The sequence below is a fragment of the Aspergillus tanneri genome (assembly GCF_003426965.1).
Source record: "Aspergillus tanneri strain NIH1004 chromosome Unknown AapTan_2_pilon_pilon_pilon, whole genome shotgun sequence".
NCBI lineage: Eukaryota > Fungi > Ascomycota > Eurotiomycetes > Eurotiales > Aspergillaceae > Aspergillus > Aspergillus tanneri.
Genome location: NW_022984629.1, coordinates 2,908,260 through 2,920,648, shown reverse-complemented (window position 1 = coordinate 2,920,648; position 12,389 = coordinate 2,908,260). Strand labels below are relative to the sequence as shown.

The following is a 12,389-nucleotide window of genomic DNA, read 5'->3' as shown; positions in this document are numbered from 1 at the left end:
CACTGAGAGACGCTGGTGTCCAAGCTTGTTGCGCTTCCCATTTAAATAGTGGATTACGATTTTACAGCTCTATGCCTTCCCTCTCAGCCATTTGGACGATATACGACCGGACCTTGCAAGGAATACGTTAGCTCAGCAAAAAGCTCAATAGTTGGCGATGGAACAAGTGAAAACAAACCTTTGCATCTGGAGCCAAATCAATAGCCAATCGATCATCTGAATCCCTCTTATCCGTCTCAGCACCTGCCTTCAATAACGTGATCGCCGCATCCCCATGGCCCTCGGAAATAGCATGATGCAACGCCGTTAAACCATCGATATCCGTCGCATTGACGGGACTTCTCCCCTCCTCGAGAAGAACCTTGATGATCGGCGTAGACCCGATAGCTGCGGCACGATGAAGCGGTAGTTGGCCCCGTTTGTCCTTAACTCTGGCACTGCACTTATTGGCGATTAGAGTGCGCACGGTGGAGATGTTGCCTTTGGAAGTCGCGAAGTGAAGGGCATTCTGGTTGTGTTGTTTAGTTTTCTTAGCAGCTGTACACCTCATAAACTCTATAGGGGACATATGAGTGTATATATATATATATGTGTGTGTGTGTGTGTGTGTGTACATACCTGGCCAGAAACGCTCTTGACAGTTACGTCGGCGCCCTTGCGTAGTAAAAGATCGATGATGGGATCTCCTTCTGCATTTTTCAGACTCGATGCGATCATGAGAGGCGTCCAGCCTGATCCGTCCTACTCATCCCGTGAGTTCTTATCCTGTGTAATGAGTGCATAAGCGACGGTGGCGCAAACCTCAACATCCGGATCAAAGTGCTTGGTAGATACTAGGAGCTCCACGATAGGAAGTCGGTTGTATGCCACGGCCCAGTGAATCGGTAAACGCTCGTCATCATCTTTGACAACTGCGAGTTTCGGATTCGCCTATAATATCTGTCAGTCCGGGACTGCTTAGCTCACGGTGATGTTCCTGTGTCTGTCATCACAGACAGCTCCGGATTATGCGGGGCAGCTTCCGAAGCACTCACGTTCAAGAGGGATTCGGCCGTTGGGGCTGTAGACAATTAGATTCGTCCCTGAAACAGGGTGACGATGATCATACTCTTGCCTTCCCGTGCAGCCTCGTGAAGAGGGAACTTTCCATTGTGGTCGGGGTCCATGGTGTCTGTCTTTGATTGTCTGGCATCATCTTCGGTCCTTCGCATCTGCGATAGGAGAGAAGCTACGTCGACACCAGACTGATGCCTTGTCGCCTCAGGCAGAAACAGATCTCCGCCAAAAGTCGAAACGGAAATCCAGATGATTCGTTCCGTCTGTGCATCTTTTACTTCCACCCCAATCTGCGTCCACCCCTCGCTCACTCGGACAACGACACTCTCTGTTATGGTCCGGATGAGATAGAATCCTTTGACTTCTTGCAGATCTGGACAAGACCTCGCCCTTGACGAGCATTAGGACGCCAACAACACGTCTTCGCGTCCGCCACATTTCTGCGCATTCGACTCGAATTCATTTTTCCCCTGAACACCCAACGGCTTAATTCCCAGTATTCTCAAATCGAGATAGAATATGGAAGTGGCGCCGTCGACTATATCGCCGGACGAAGCCGTGCGCACGTCCGCCAAAAGGACCGCTGAACTTTTCGGCGCCGACTACCTTATGGTCACCCCCTCGACAGGGAATGGGTCGATCGGTGTTTCTTACCGACGCAAAGTGGAATATGAAGATGTGAAAGAGCTTCCTCCCGTCTTAGCAGAGAAGCAGGCCAAAGCCGCCGCGGGGCGCACAAAGCGACTGAAGACTCAAACGCAGACGCAAGCGCCCGTGGATCAGAGTGGCGCCTCCATGTCCCTGGTAAAGAAGGCTCCGGGTCTCCAGGCTGGTGGTGGAATTGGAGGAGAAAACGAACCTAAGAGTCTGGTCCAACGACCCTCGGCGACACGACAACAGAGACCAGATTGGCACCCTCCATGGAAGCTGATGAGAGTAATATCTGGACACTTGGGATGGGTACGAAGTTTGGCCGTGGAGCCCAATAACGAGTGGTTTGCTAGTGGTGCTGGAGACCGCACGATTAAAATCTGGAACCTTGCGACGGGTCAGTTACGCTTGACGCTTACGGGTCATATCTCGACGGTGCGTGGACTGGCGGTGTCTCCTCGTCACCCGTACCTTTTTTCTTGCGGTGAGGATAAGATGGTGAAGTGCTGGGATTTGGAAACAAACAAGGTCATCCGTCACTACCATGGTCATCTCAGTGGGGTGTACACGCTTGCCCTCCACCCCCATCTTGATCTACTAGTCACGGGTGGTCGCGACGGTGTCGCTCGAGTCTGGGATATGCGAACGAGAAGCAACGTGCATGTTCTGTCGGGCCACAAAGGAACCGTCGCCGATGTTAAATGCCAGGAAGCTGATCCACAGATCATCACTGGCTCGTTGGACGCCACCGTCCGACTCTGGGACCTCGCGGCTGGAAAATCAATGGGCGTCCTGACGCACCACAAGAAGGGAGTCCGGAGTCTGGCCATCCATCCGCGGGAATTCACATTCGCCAGCGCCAGCACCGGTAGCGTCAAGCAATGGAAGTGTCCCGAGGGTGATTTCATGCAGAACTTCGACGGCCATAACGCCGTCATCAACTCCATCGCTGTGAACGAAGACAACGTCCTCTTCTCCGGCGGTGATAATGGTTCCATGTCATTTTGGGACTGGAAAACCGGTTACCGATTCCAATCTATCGATACCACTGCCCAGCCGGGCTCCCTCGATGCCGAAATGGGTATTATGACCTCGACTTTCGATCGTACCGGTCTGCGTCTGATCACTGGTGAAGCCGACAAGACTATCAAGGTCTGGAAACCCGACGACGAGGCCACCCCGGAATCTCACCCCGTCACCTGGGCGCCGACTCTCGGTCGTCAGAGATACTAGACTCGTCCATCTTGTTGTCTGTCTCCTTTATACCCTGCGCGTCAAATCCGATGGATAAATCACATTTTCCTGGTTGTGTATTTGTTTCCTTTCCCGCACTATATGGCGTTCAGCGTGTCGTGGTTCTTTGATTTGTTCTATTGGGAACGGGAATGTCTTTTTTTGAGTGATGAAAAAGGGTTCGTAAGACGAACTTTAGACCCAATTTATACGTCTATGGTATTCTATTTGTCTGCTATGGGTCTTCGTAGTGATACATGTAAACACAAGAATAAATGGGTATCTCGCATGAAATAGTAACTCGTGCACCGAGAGTCTATTCGAATGGCCTCGTTCTGACAATATACGCCCCGTGTGCTTCCAGAATTTCCACCTGATATTTCCATCTAGAGTCATCCGCTTATTGATCAATCCCCAGTCCTAGCGACTTCGCTTCCACATCTTCTCGGAATGCAGCTTTGACATCCTCCGGTGCGACTCTGAGTCTTATCTTGCCGCTTCGGTCACCTCTGTTCGATACGGTAGAGCTTCCTAGAGGACCTTTGGATCCTGTTCCGTATTCTAGGACTAGGACACCGGAGTTCATGAGTTCTATGGCTGCAAGGCCGAGAGACTTTACCCTTGCGCTGCTCCCGCCGGCAAGGAGGAACTCCTTGATCCCGGCGCCGGCTGCACCTGCCACGGCCACGGCCGCATCAGCGATCCGTTTGGCTTCATCAATGACATCGCCGAAAGTTGATTCGGAGATACCGGTCCGTTTGACACGAGCCAGAAGGGCGGCGAGGAACAGCTTCGCGGAGAGAGGAAGGCATCGAAGGGACTGTTGCAGCGGTGTTGAAGTTGCCTCCTGGATGGCTTGCTTGATGGTAGCAATTGTGACGTGTCCAGAAGATTGTTTCTGGGGTAAGCCTTTTTGAGGGGATTCGGCTATGGATGGGAGGGATTTTTGTTTGTTGGTGGACTTCTCCCTTCGCGCGGGAGTCTTACTCGGGGTTGGGGGGAGGGACTCGGTCTCGTCCGCGTCGGCTTGATCTGATTCCTTGGCTGCGACATCACTGGCCTGTTCTGCGATTTCGACCGCACGGCGACAGATATCCAATGCGCGCCGAGCATCGCCACTAACGGCTGCCACTTTTCGACTGGCGAACTGGATAGCGTCCGCATCGACAATGTTTCCTGGGACATTCGCCAGACGAGTGCTGATAATCTCCATAAGATCGGTGTGCTTGTAGCCAGGAAACGTGACGCGGGTCAGTCCCAGACGGCTCGAAATCTTGTTACTTAGAGTTCGCTCGGGCAAATCCATGGTGTTTGCGACAGCAAGCACGATGAGACGGGAATGGCGTAGGGCCGGCCAATTGAAGAAGTTGTACATCACAGACTGGTTCTTGGTGACCAGTTGGTCCAGTTCATCCATGAGGACGACACATGACACCCGTCGAGGCGATGGGTGTGAAAATTCTCTTTCGAGGAGATCAAGTGCATGAGAAGGGGAAACGCGGTCACCTTTCAAGGCCTGCCACAGCAATGAGTATGACTGATGAGGATCCGTGACTTTCATCCCGTTGATTTCAACGAATATGAAGTCGTCCATCTCCTCCGCAAGAACCGCAGCATTCAGCTGCGCAACCACCTCACGAACTGTGGCCGTCTTACCCGTTCCCGGTGTTCCGGAGATGTAGATGCAAGTTCCAGTTCCCTCCATAATTGCAGAGCTAAGGTGACTATAGACAGTGTCAAACTCTGTCTTTCGGCATGGCAATGACGTGGGAACTGTAGAAACATGCAGGAGATTGCGTGCCTGGCGGTAGGGAGAAGCGAAATGGGAAGGGGAGAGAACGCGAGTTCCAAGAGGCGTAAATTCAAGTGGTTTCTTTACAACAATCCTGTTGGGATGATGTCAGTTGCGATATTGGTTATTAGGAGAGGGTATTCCACATACCTTCTGTGTGTTGGGGTCGTGAGAGGCTTCTGGCGTCGTGACTGTGGAGTGGCAGCCTGTGAACCTACTTTTTGCCTTTTTCGTGGAGTAGTGGGCGTAAAGTCATCATCTTCTTTGTCCTCATTAACATCCACATACTAGATTTCCTATTAGCCTCGTATTTAGCTGAACCTGGAATGAAATTTACAACTCACATCATAGTCACCGTGTTTGCGCTTCTTGGCTGATTTCAACCCATTTTTGATCATATCAATGAGGGTGAAAATTTGGTCCTCTCGGTACACTTGTTCCCATACAAACTCCGCCGTATACCGTCCCTGGAGCTGGTTTACCCCTCGTCGGCAGACAATGCACTTGTTATATTCCGCCAGTGCATCCTTGCCCTTCGGAGGGTCACCGTTTGGATATGTGGCATAGAAGACATCTTTCGACATCACCGTCGCTTTACCATTGATCGATGTCAGAGGATTCACGTTGAAATCTGCTGTCAGATACTGTTCATTGGGCAATGCGTCCGCCCGTCGTTTGTTTCTTGTCGACATGAACTCATCCGGAGAAGCAAACCACATGATGTTAGCCGACTTGATGACCTCTCCGTCGACATCTTCGTCATCCTCCTCCAGGAACTCGGTGATAATCCCAACCCAGTCTTTTCCAGGCTCTGGAGACCTGAGCAGAACTACCTGGCCTAATCGGCATTCGAATACGCCCATCCGGGCTCCAACAATTTTTCGTCGGGACTTTCCAGCAGTGCGAGATGAGCGTCTCGTGCCTGACTTCGGTGTGTTTTCCACAGACCCAGTCCTAGCATCCTCATCCATATTTTCTGCAAGATCTGTGTCATATATCCAGTGCCATGGGTGGTCCTCATCGCCAAGCTCATCATCAGAGTCGTCCCGGACAAGGGCCCCTTTGGTCATCCATTGCTGAGCACGCTTTCGAAGACTTCGTCTGCGAGATGGCAAACGCTCATTTTCGTCTGTGGGGTCTAGAGCCATTTTCTTTGTACAATGATCCAGCGGAGGGGAGCAATGTCGGGGGAGGTTGAGCTGGCAATGGACGGCAAAGCGAAGATGGAAAATCGATGGGCGTCCGAAAAAGGAAACTACGCGTCGAAGCGCGTAGTCCACTTTAACCCATTTTGGGTTTAGCAGAATATACTATCCATCCGCCAATCAGAGACCATGACCAGAACTATACGACGGCCTCTTCTAAGAAACAATTTTACCACCTTAGGTACTACTTAGTACCTAGTATGTCTAGTTTCAGTTCGGTTATACCACCTGATTATTCATTGTTTGATGGTTGACTCTGACAGTCACTAGCAAGTTTGACGGTGAAGGGGTGGAGGAAGTAACCTGACCTACTACAAGCATCTATCCGATCACCAGCAGGCTGTTATTCACCATGTTTTAGGTAGGTACTCAGTGTCTACCCCCTACAGACAGGCTCTTTCCCAGTAATTTCCACTGGTAGGATACCCTGTCCTTTCCTGTGCGCTGTCTTAGTAACAGCACATGCTATTTACCAGGTACCTATGACCTGCTATTATTCACCGTCTTCCTTTTCCTCCTTTCACTGGCTCCCTTTTACACACTGCTGAATAAAATCCCCTCTTCCAACTGCGTCTTGTTTTCTCTGCATATCTATCTTCAAACAGAGCGGCTTCTACTCACTATCTATAGACTTCGAGCCCCCTATCCAGCGCGTGATATCTTTCTGGTTACCACTTCCTGTTGCCCCTATAGGCATGCCATTGACTATTAGAGAGCCTAACAGGATTGATTTTACGCGCAGTGCCTGTTGCACATTGAATTACTTCCCCAGTTTATGGCTGTTGCAATAGCACCATAAAGATCAGCCTATCGAAAATGGAGTACGTGAATCACTAACTTCCAGGTTTCTATGGTTATTGACAAAACTGCAGCCACGAGACCTCAGGTGCCCAAGGTAGCATAAACCATCCGGTTTTCACCAGAAATACACCTTTTAACCCATTATATGCATGAATACTCTCGATAAGCTGCTAACTTACCTTCCAGAATGGCACTTACCAGGTTACGGGCGAGTCGTGTTCAAATCCAATGAAACTGGACCTCGGCCGGTGGCGAGCAAACCCCGAGAGCTACCAACCAAGCCTCCTGCTCCTGTTAAGATCTCAACTCCACAAAATAATGGTGAAACTACCACCAGACATCCAGAGAGCACTGGGCGCACTAGAGGCACAATTCGATCTATGAAAACGCGTGGTGACTTCAGAGGCAAGCCATCTTTTGCGCATGCTGTATTTTCGCGCCAGACCAGCCGTCTATTTCGAGACTCCCCGGCAAAGTCAAAATGGCGAACAGGTGTTGAGCCTGCATGTGAGTAGCGTTCAAATTTCACCTTATTTATAGGCAAAGCTCATGCAATTTCTCAAGACTCCTTGAAATTACCTGCCCCCTTTGGCTCTTTCAAACATGAGTAAGCACCAACAAATTTCTTGGGAACGAAATTGTATCCTAAGCTATGTTTAGATTCTTTAGCATAGCTAGAACGTCCCTTTTAGGTGGAGGCCATTCGGAATCTCAAGGTCGCCATGAAGCTTTCGAGGCCATATGTCAGAACACGGGTGCCTACATAAAACCACCATTATATACCGATTTTGTGAGTTGTTGCGGTCGATATTGAGGAAAGACGGAGGCAGCAACTGACACGATCAAGTCAATCTGCATCTGGGGCGAGGTAGCCCAGGTTGCTGCAGCCAAAGAACTTCTTGAAAAGCTTATTGCAAGATGTATGAGGCTGTCACACTCCTCGAAAAAGCCTGAATGGCCCAAGATTAAATCTCACTCTCTAAACAAAGAAGCAACTGTTGATATGAAGGAGAGGCATGAAAACATGTTGATTCAGCTTAGGAAGGCCCCAGACCCATTTACAGAATTTCCAGAGCAGGTTAGTTAGTCGAGAAACTTACCCTCTCTAATGCTCATCCTGACCTCGTCTGCAGCTGCTCTTCCTCTGGCCAAAAGAAGGACCGTCCCTCACTGAAGCTCTTGGGCCACAACTTGAAGCCCTCGATCTCATCCGTTCCAATTTTCTCTGCCATGTGTTCGTTCTAAAGGAACTCGGCAATTACATCTGCGTTGTCAGTCAGGACCATGACACCATAAAACAGGTTGCACATCGTCTGAGGACAAAATGGGGCGAAGTGATCGCCAAAAACAATATCAGGTCCAAAGTTTATATTGCAGAACCCCCTGAAGCTTGTTCTATGAAAGGAGAGGTTGTGGTTGAAAGGAAAGCTAGTTGCCACAAAGCCCGGCTCGATGGAGATTTGCTAAATGGAGCTGAATTGGAACACTGGCGCACCCGAGTGGCCCTGATACTATCCAAGAACAACGCTCGTCTTGTGAGTGCGGTTGAAGAATCTTTAAGAGGACTTGTTTTTGTTCGCGGGCATTTGCGTATGCGAGTAAATCTTGGTTTGTTTATTCTTGAAAATTACCGTGCCCCTCGAGATGGCAAACCATCGTATGGGTTCGAAGAGTTCAGAGAGATGCTGTTATATGAGCAGACGAAAGGCCGTCTGATTCCGGGGTATGTCATACACATTTTTCCCGGGATTTCTTATTTACTTGTGGTTGTCGCAGTTTGAAAGTCGATCAAAATGAGCTTCTTGAGAGATGCTACAAAGCTACGCATCTACTTGAGCCCTACGAAACGACATCTTCCTCACTGGAAAATGCCGAACTAGCATACTCCGTCAATTTTGAGTTTCTGGGTTCAAACAACTCGATGCTTCGCCTGGAGGCAGAATTTGCTAAAAGTCCTGGCGCACAGGACTATGAGATTACCCAGAGACGATGGCTTAGGCCTCGTAAGAGCGGCCAGTCTAGTGACAAGCAGCCCCTGCTACAGATCGGAGTCATTGACTTTGAAAGGTAAGATGTGGTATACTGTGCAAAGCTCTACGGAGCGCTGAATTATGTCAGGTCCGATTGGCAGCTCGAAATTAAGTCTCTAGAATTTCATGAAACGGCTTCGATTGATGCTGCGTTGAGGTCGTTTTCGCACTCCATTGGCTTCCGGCGTACTGGGACCATGAGCGATATTTGTGCAAAGCCTCAAAGGAAAGTAGTCTTTCCCAACTCAGCCCCGGTGTCTAGGTTCGTGGAAAAGACCGCCATTCGATATCGGCTGAAAGGCACGAAGTATACACTGGAGATTGCTCGATATGATGAGTATAGCCGTACCAATGTTCCCGCCTTTCCGGGGCAGAGCATAGCATCAATGACAAGTGAAATATCTGATGTCCCCTCCACATCCTGGGGGGCGTCGGTGTTCGATGCTAATTGGGACAACTTGCTGGGGGAGCATGCTAACCTATCCGTTGGACATTCGGCTGGATACGATGCCGACATAAACACATTCTTCCCATCTCAAACTGGTCTAGGCTCGGAAGACAAACGCTCAGGTTTCTGGGAATTCGCAGCCCTAGTGAAGCAGGTGGCAGCACTTCTTGGCCCGGCATCAATGTCGTCCCAGAGCACTGCCGGTGTCCAGCCGTCCCCAGCAGTTTCAGATCCTATTAAAGTTCAAAGTGCTTCGAGGGAACTTTCGCCTACTCTGGGAGTCCAACAATTTACTGAGCTGTTGCACACAGATCTTGGTACTTTGTTCTAGGAACAAGGACAGGAGCAAACTTGACTAAACTGGTTTGGGGTGCGCTCTCGCCATGTCACATTTGTGCCTCCTTTTCCAATTCAACTTTACATTATTTCAGGTACAAATCACCGAGTACCCAGGTCATCGGGCGTCACCTACCTATGCCTAAGCCTTACCCTATTCGCACCCTTGGTCGCGGTACTTTGCCCAAACCCGTTCAACGAGGCAACACCTTCGGCATCTGGATCCGTTACAACTCTTGCTTTGGGCCCAAAACATGCGCAATGGGTTTCTTAATGTTTTCCTTTCGAATTTGTGTGGCTTGTTAAGTTTATTGCTTTAATAATCGAGCATTCCTAGTGCAGAAACTTGGCATACTAAGTCTAGAAGGACTCAGCGCTTTGTTTCAACTTGGTTGACGCCGAGGCGATTTGCATGCAGACAATGCTTCCTACTACCTCTGGATCTAAAATTGATCGGCCTCACTGCTGAACACAGAGCCTGATCAACTTCCACGCAAAGGGGAGGCAATAGAGTGGGTTCGTCATGTAATCTAGGAAGAATGCAATGTTTTCTGAATGTTCCAACACAAGACATGTATTATCATTACCTGTAGGAGGCAAGGAGATATGTTCTAGGTGAAAGCTGAAGACTAGAGGACAGCCATGAACCTGGGCTGGTAGCAAGCTTTCCAAATAGAAAAATGCTGAGCCTAATATTTATTCTTGCCACTCTGATATCGCATCCGTCCAAATACACTATACCCCTTGGCATAGGAAGAAAATTTGACGTTGGTCGGTTTAGACAAGGCGATATACATATCCCATATCCTATTTAAACCGTCGACCTTCACGAATTCGCCGCATACATCAAGAACAGGTTCTAGCCACCCGCCGCCGCAGCCGTACCGGACGATGAGGAACGTTCACTAAGCAGTTTTTGCCGCAGAGCTAGAACAGGAAGTTAGTTATCTGTCTGCAGGACGACACTAGCTGGGGCCGATTGCATGGAAGAATCATAACTCACCGTCTTCGAAAAGTCTTTGTTGGGAACTCTTTGTCTGGACAATTTTTTCCAGCTCCAGGAGATTTGCTTCCAGAGTTTTGATCTTCTCATCGTAAAATTCAATTGCCTTTTGTGCTGTCTGCGGAGAAACCATTAGCCTTGCGCAAGGAAGAGACGAACGGGAGTGGATAAGAAAAAAGAAAAAAGAGAGAGTAATACAGTGCAAACCATACCTTCTCAACATAGAACCCTGTCCCAACATCCACCAGTACCTTTTCGCGATCCGTAAGTTTTCCCTTCACATACAAAGAACTCGTCAGGGGAACCAAGATCCCATCCTTTCCATCAGTACCCTTCTTCTCCGAGCCCAAAACACCCTCGTTGATTGAACGCACGCAGTCCCGGAATTTCGATTGTGCTGCGCGCAACTTGGCATGCGAAGACGTCAAATGCTCCAATTCCGACGAGAGACGGGTTTGCAGGGCACGGAGCTGCGGTGCAGAAAGCGAATTGATATTCACTGCAATGGTGTCCACATCAGCGATCACTCAAGACCATGGGGGATTGATTTCTCCGGGAAATCGGAGGGAGTTATTCTTAACATACCTGAACCTGGAGGGGGGTCGGATGTGGGGGTATTTGGAGGGGGCATTTTGGGTGAAGTGAAGAGGTCGGAAGTGTGGAAGTGACGGAGGGAAATCGGTTAGATAAGCACGAAAATATTGATATTAGCTGGGAATATCACCATATGGTATCCCGGCAGATTTAAGAGCGCCCTAGTCGAGATTGTGTTGGTCTGCTGCAGGTGTTTTTGCAGTCAACTTCGCCGATGATGGTATTGGCTGGGTCTATATGGGGTTTAGTGTATACTGAGTCAGCAATATTGATGCCAAGACACAAGCAAGATGAATAGTCATGTTCATTTTTCATTCATCTTCACTCAATCCATAGAATGAGGAGGAAAATAGTTGAGATCTTGCGGAAGTGAATTTACCACTTTAATGCTTTATATATCTCTGCTACCAGCAAAGAATCTGCATGGGAGGCAAGGTCTGCAGGAGTTATGTCTGTTACTGCTAAGACTGACTATTTCTCTGTTTCTCTATCCACTGTATGATAAGTCTACATCTGATATCCTAGAATGTCAATGAGAGCTATTGGGCCTTTTAGGCCCTCTGACTGCTTATCATCTGAAGGCACAAGTCCTCTACTGAGCCTTTCGATCACGGTCAGGTTGCTAATCTTAATGCTACCAATCTCTACTAGGACTATGCTCCGGCAGAATATATGAAAGAGAAGCAATGAAAAGCTAGCCCAGTACTTGCTACTGGGACATCTCAATGTCAGAATATGTGCGAAGCTAATTACGTATTGTATAGAGGCCTTCGTGTCGACTTTCAATCTTTTCCGGTCACCGAGAAGGATCTTAATGTTGCTAGAGAAATATTATACTGCCTTAGACTCCGTGGACTTGGACAGGATTAAGAAACTGGCAGCAAAAAGCTGTAGATTAAAACACATCCCACGCCGGAGACCGCCGAGCAGTTGCTTTTCGCTATTCAACTTGCAGGTTGCTCTGGAATATTAGAGACAGTAGAAGTAACTAATATATTCATACGATTCCAGCGGTTCACTGTTTTTAACCCATGATCGAGATGTATCTCATGAAGTTCATCCTGCATCGCAGCAATTTCCGGAACGAATCGACAGCTTTTAGTTGACCATCCTGAGGCATTACTTTCCTCTGCATCTTCGCCTTGTTGTGGAGAGGGAATCTCTTTTCAGCAAATATGTCGTCAACCACGCTGAACACAAGTGCTGGCCCACTGAACTAGAAATTTCGTGCCTAGTCTGT

At 48.9% G+C, this 12,389-nt stretch overlaps 5 protein-coding genes across 5 annotated transcripts; 2 read left to right on the top strand and 3 right to left on the bottom strand.

Moving 5' to 3' along the window:
- Positions 1 to 61: 61 nt before the first annotated feature.
- ATNIH1004_000951 (ankyrin repeat domain-containing protein) lies at positions 62 to 1,211 on the bottom strand (the record flags this gene model as incomplete). Its single annotated transcript, XM_033565654.1, has 6 exons — positions 62 to 112; positions 179 to 508; positions 619 to 741; positions 802 to 930; positions 1,035 to 1,060; positions 1,109 to 1,211. 6 exons carry the CDS (start codon positions 1,209 to 1,211, stop codon positions 62 to 64), a joined length of 762 nt encoding a protein of 253 aa, XP_033431411.1.
- A 364-nt stretch (positions 1,212 to 1,575) lies between these two features.
- Positions 1,576 to 2,940, top strand: PRP46 (WD40 repeat domain-containing protein; the record flags this gene model as incomplete). Its single annotated transcript, XM_033565653.1, has 1 exon — positions 1,576 to 2,940. The coding sequence occupies one exon, from the start codon at positions 1,576 to 1,578 to the stop codon at positions 2,938 to 2,940; it is 1,365 nt and encodes a 454-aa protein (XP_033431410.1).
- Positions 2,941 to 3,340: 400 nt separating this feature from the next.
- On the bottom strand, positions 3,341 to 5,880 carry ORC1 (origin recognition complex subunit 1; the record flags this gene model as incomplete). The annotated part of the gene is made up of 3 exons (XM_033565652.1): positions 3,341 to 4,826; positions 4,883 to 5,019; positions 5,077 to 5,880. The coding sequence occupies 3 exons, from the start codon at positions 5,878 to 5,880 to the stop codon at positions 3,341 to 3,343; spliced, it is 2,427 nt and encodes an 808-aa protein (XP_033431409.1).
- An 873-nt stretch (positions 5,881 to 6,753) lies between these two features.
- On the top strand, positions 6,754 to 9,547 carry ATNIH1004_000948 (uncharacterized protein; the record flags this gene model as incomplete). The annotated part of the gene is made up of 9 exons (XM_033565651.1): positions 6,754 to 6,758; positions 6,810 to 6,832; positions 6,925 to 7,245; positions 7,303 to 7,345; positions 7,399 to 7,528; positions 7,586 to 7,816; positions 7,872 to 8,461; positions 8,515 to 8,805; positions 8,857 to 9,547. 9 exons carry the CDS (start codon positions 6,754 to 6,756, stop codon positions 9,545 to 9,547), a joined length of 2,325 nt encoding a protein of 774 aa, XP_033431408.1.
- An 864-nt stretch (positions 9,548 to 10,411) lies between these two features.
- On the bottom strand, positions 10,412 to 11,186 carry GIM5 (prefoldin subunit 5; the record flags this gene model as incomplete). Its single annotated transcript, XM_033565650.1, has 4 exons — positions 10,412 to 10,479; positions 10,556 to 10,673; positions 10,768 to 11,054; positions 11,141 to 11,186. The coding sequence occupies 4 exons, from the start codon at positions 11,184 to 11,186 to the stop codon at positions 10,412 to 10,414; spliced, it is 519 nt and encodes a 172-aa protein (XP_033431407.1).
- Positions 11,187 to 12,389: the final 1,203 nt, after the last annotated feature.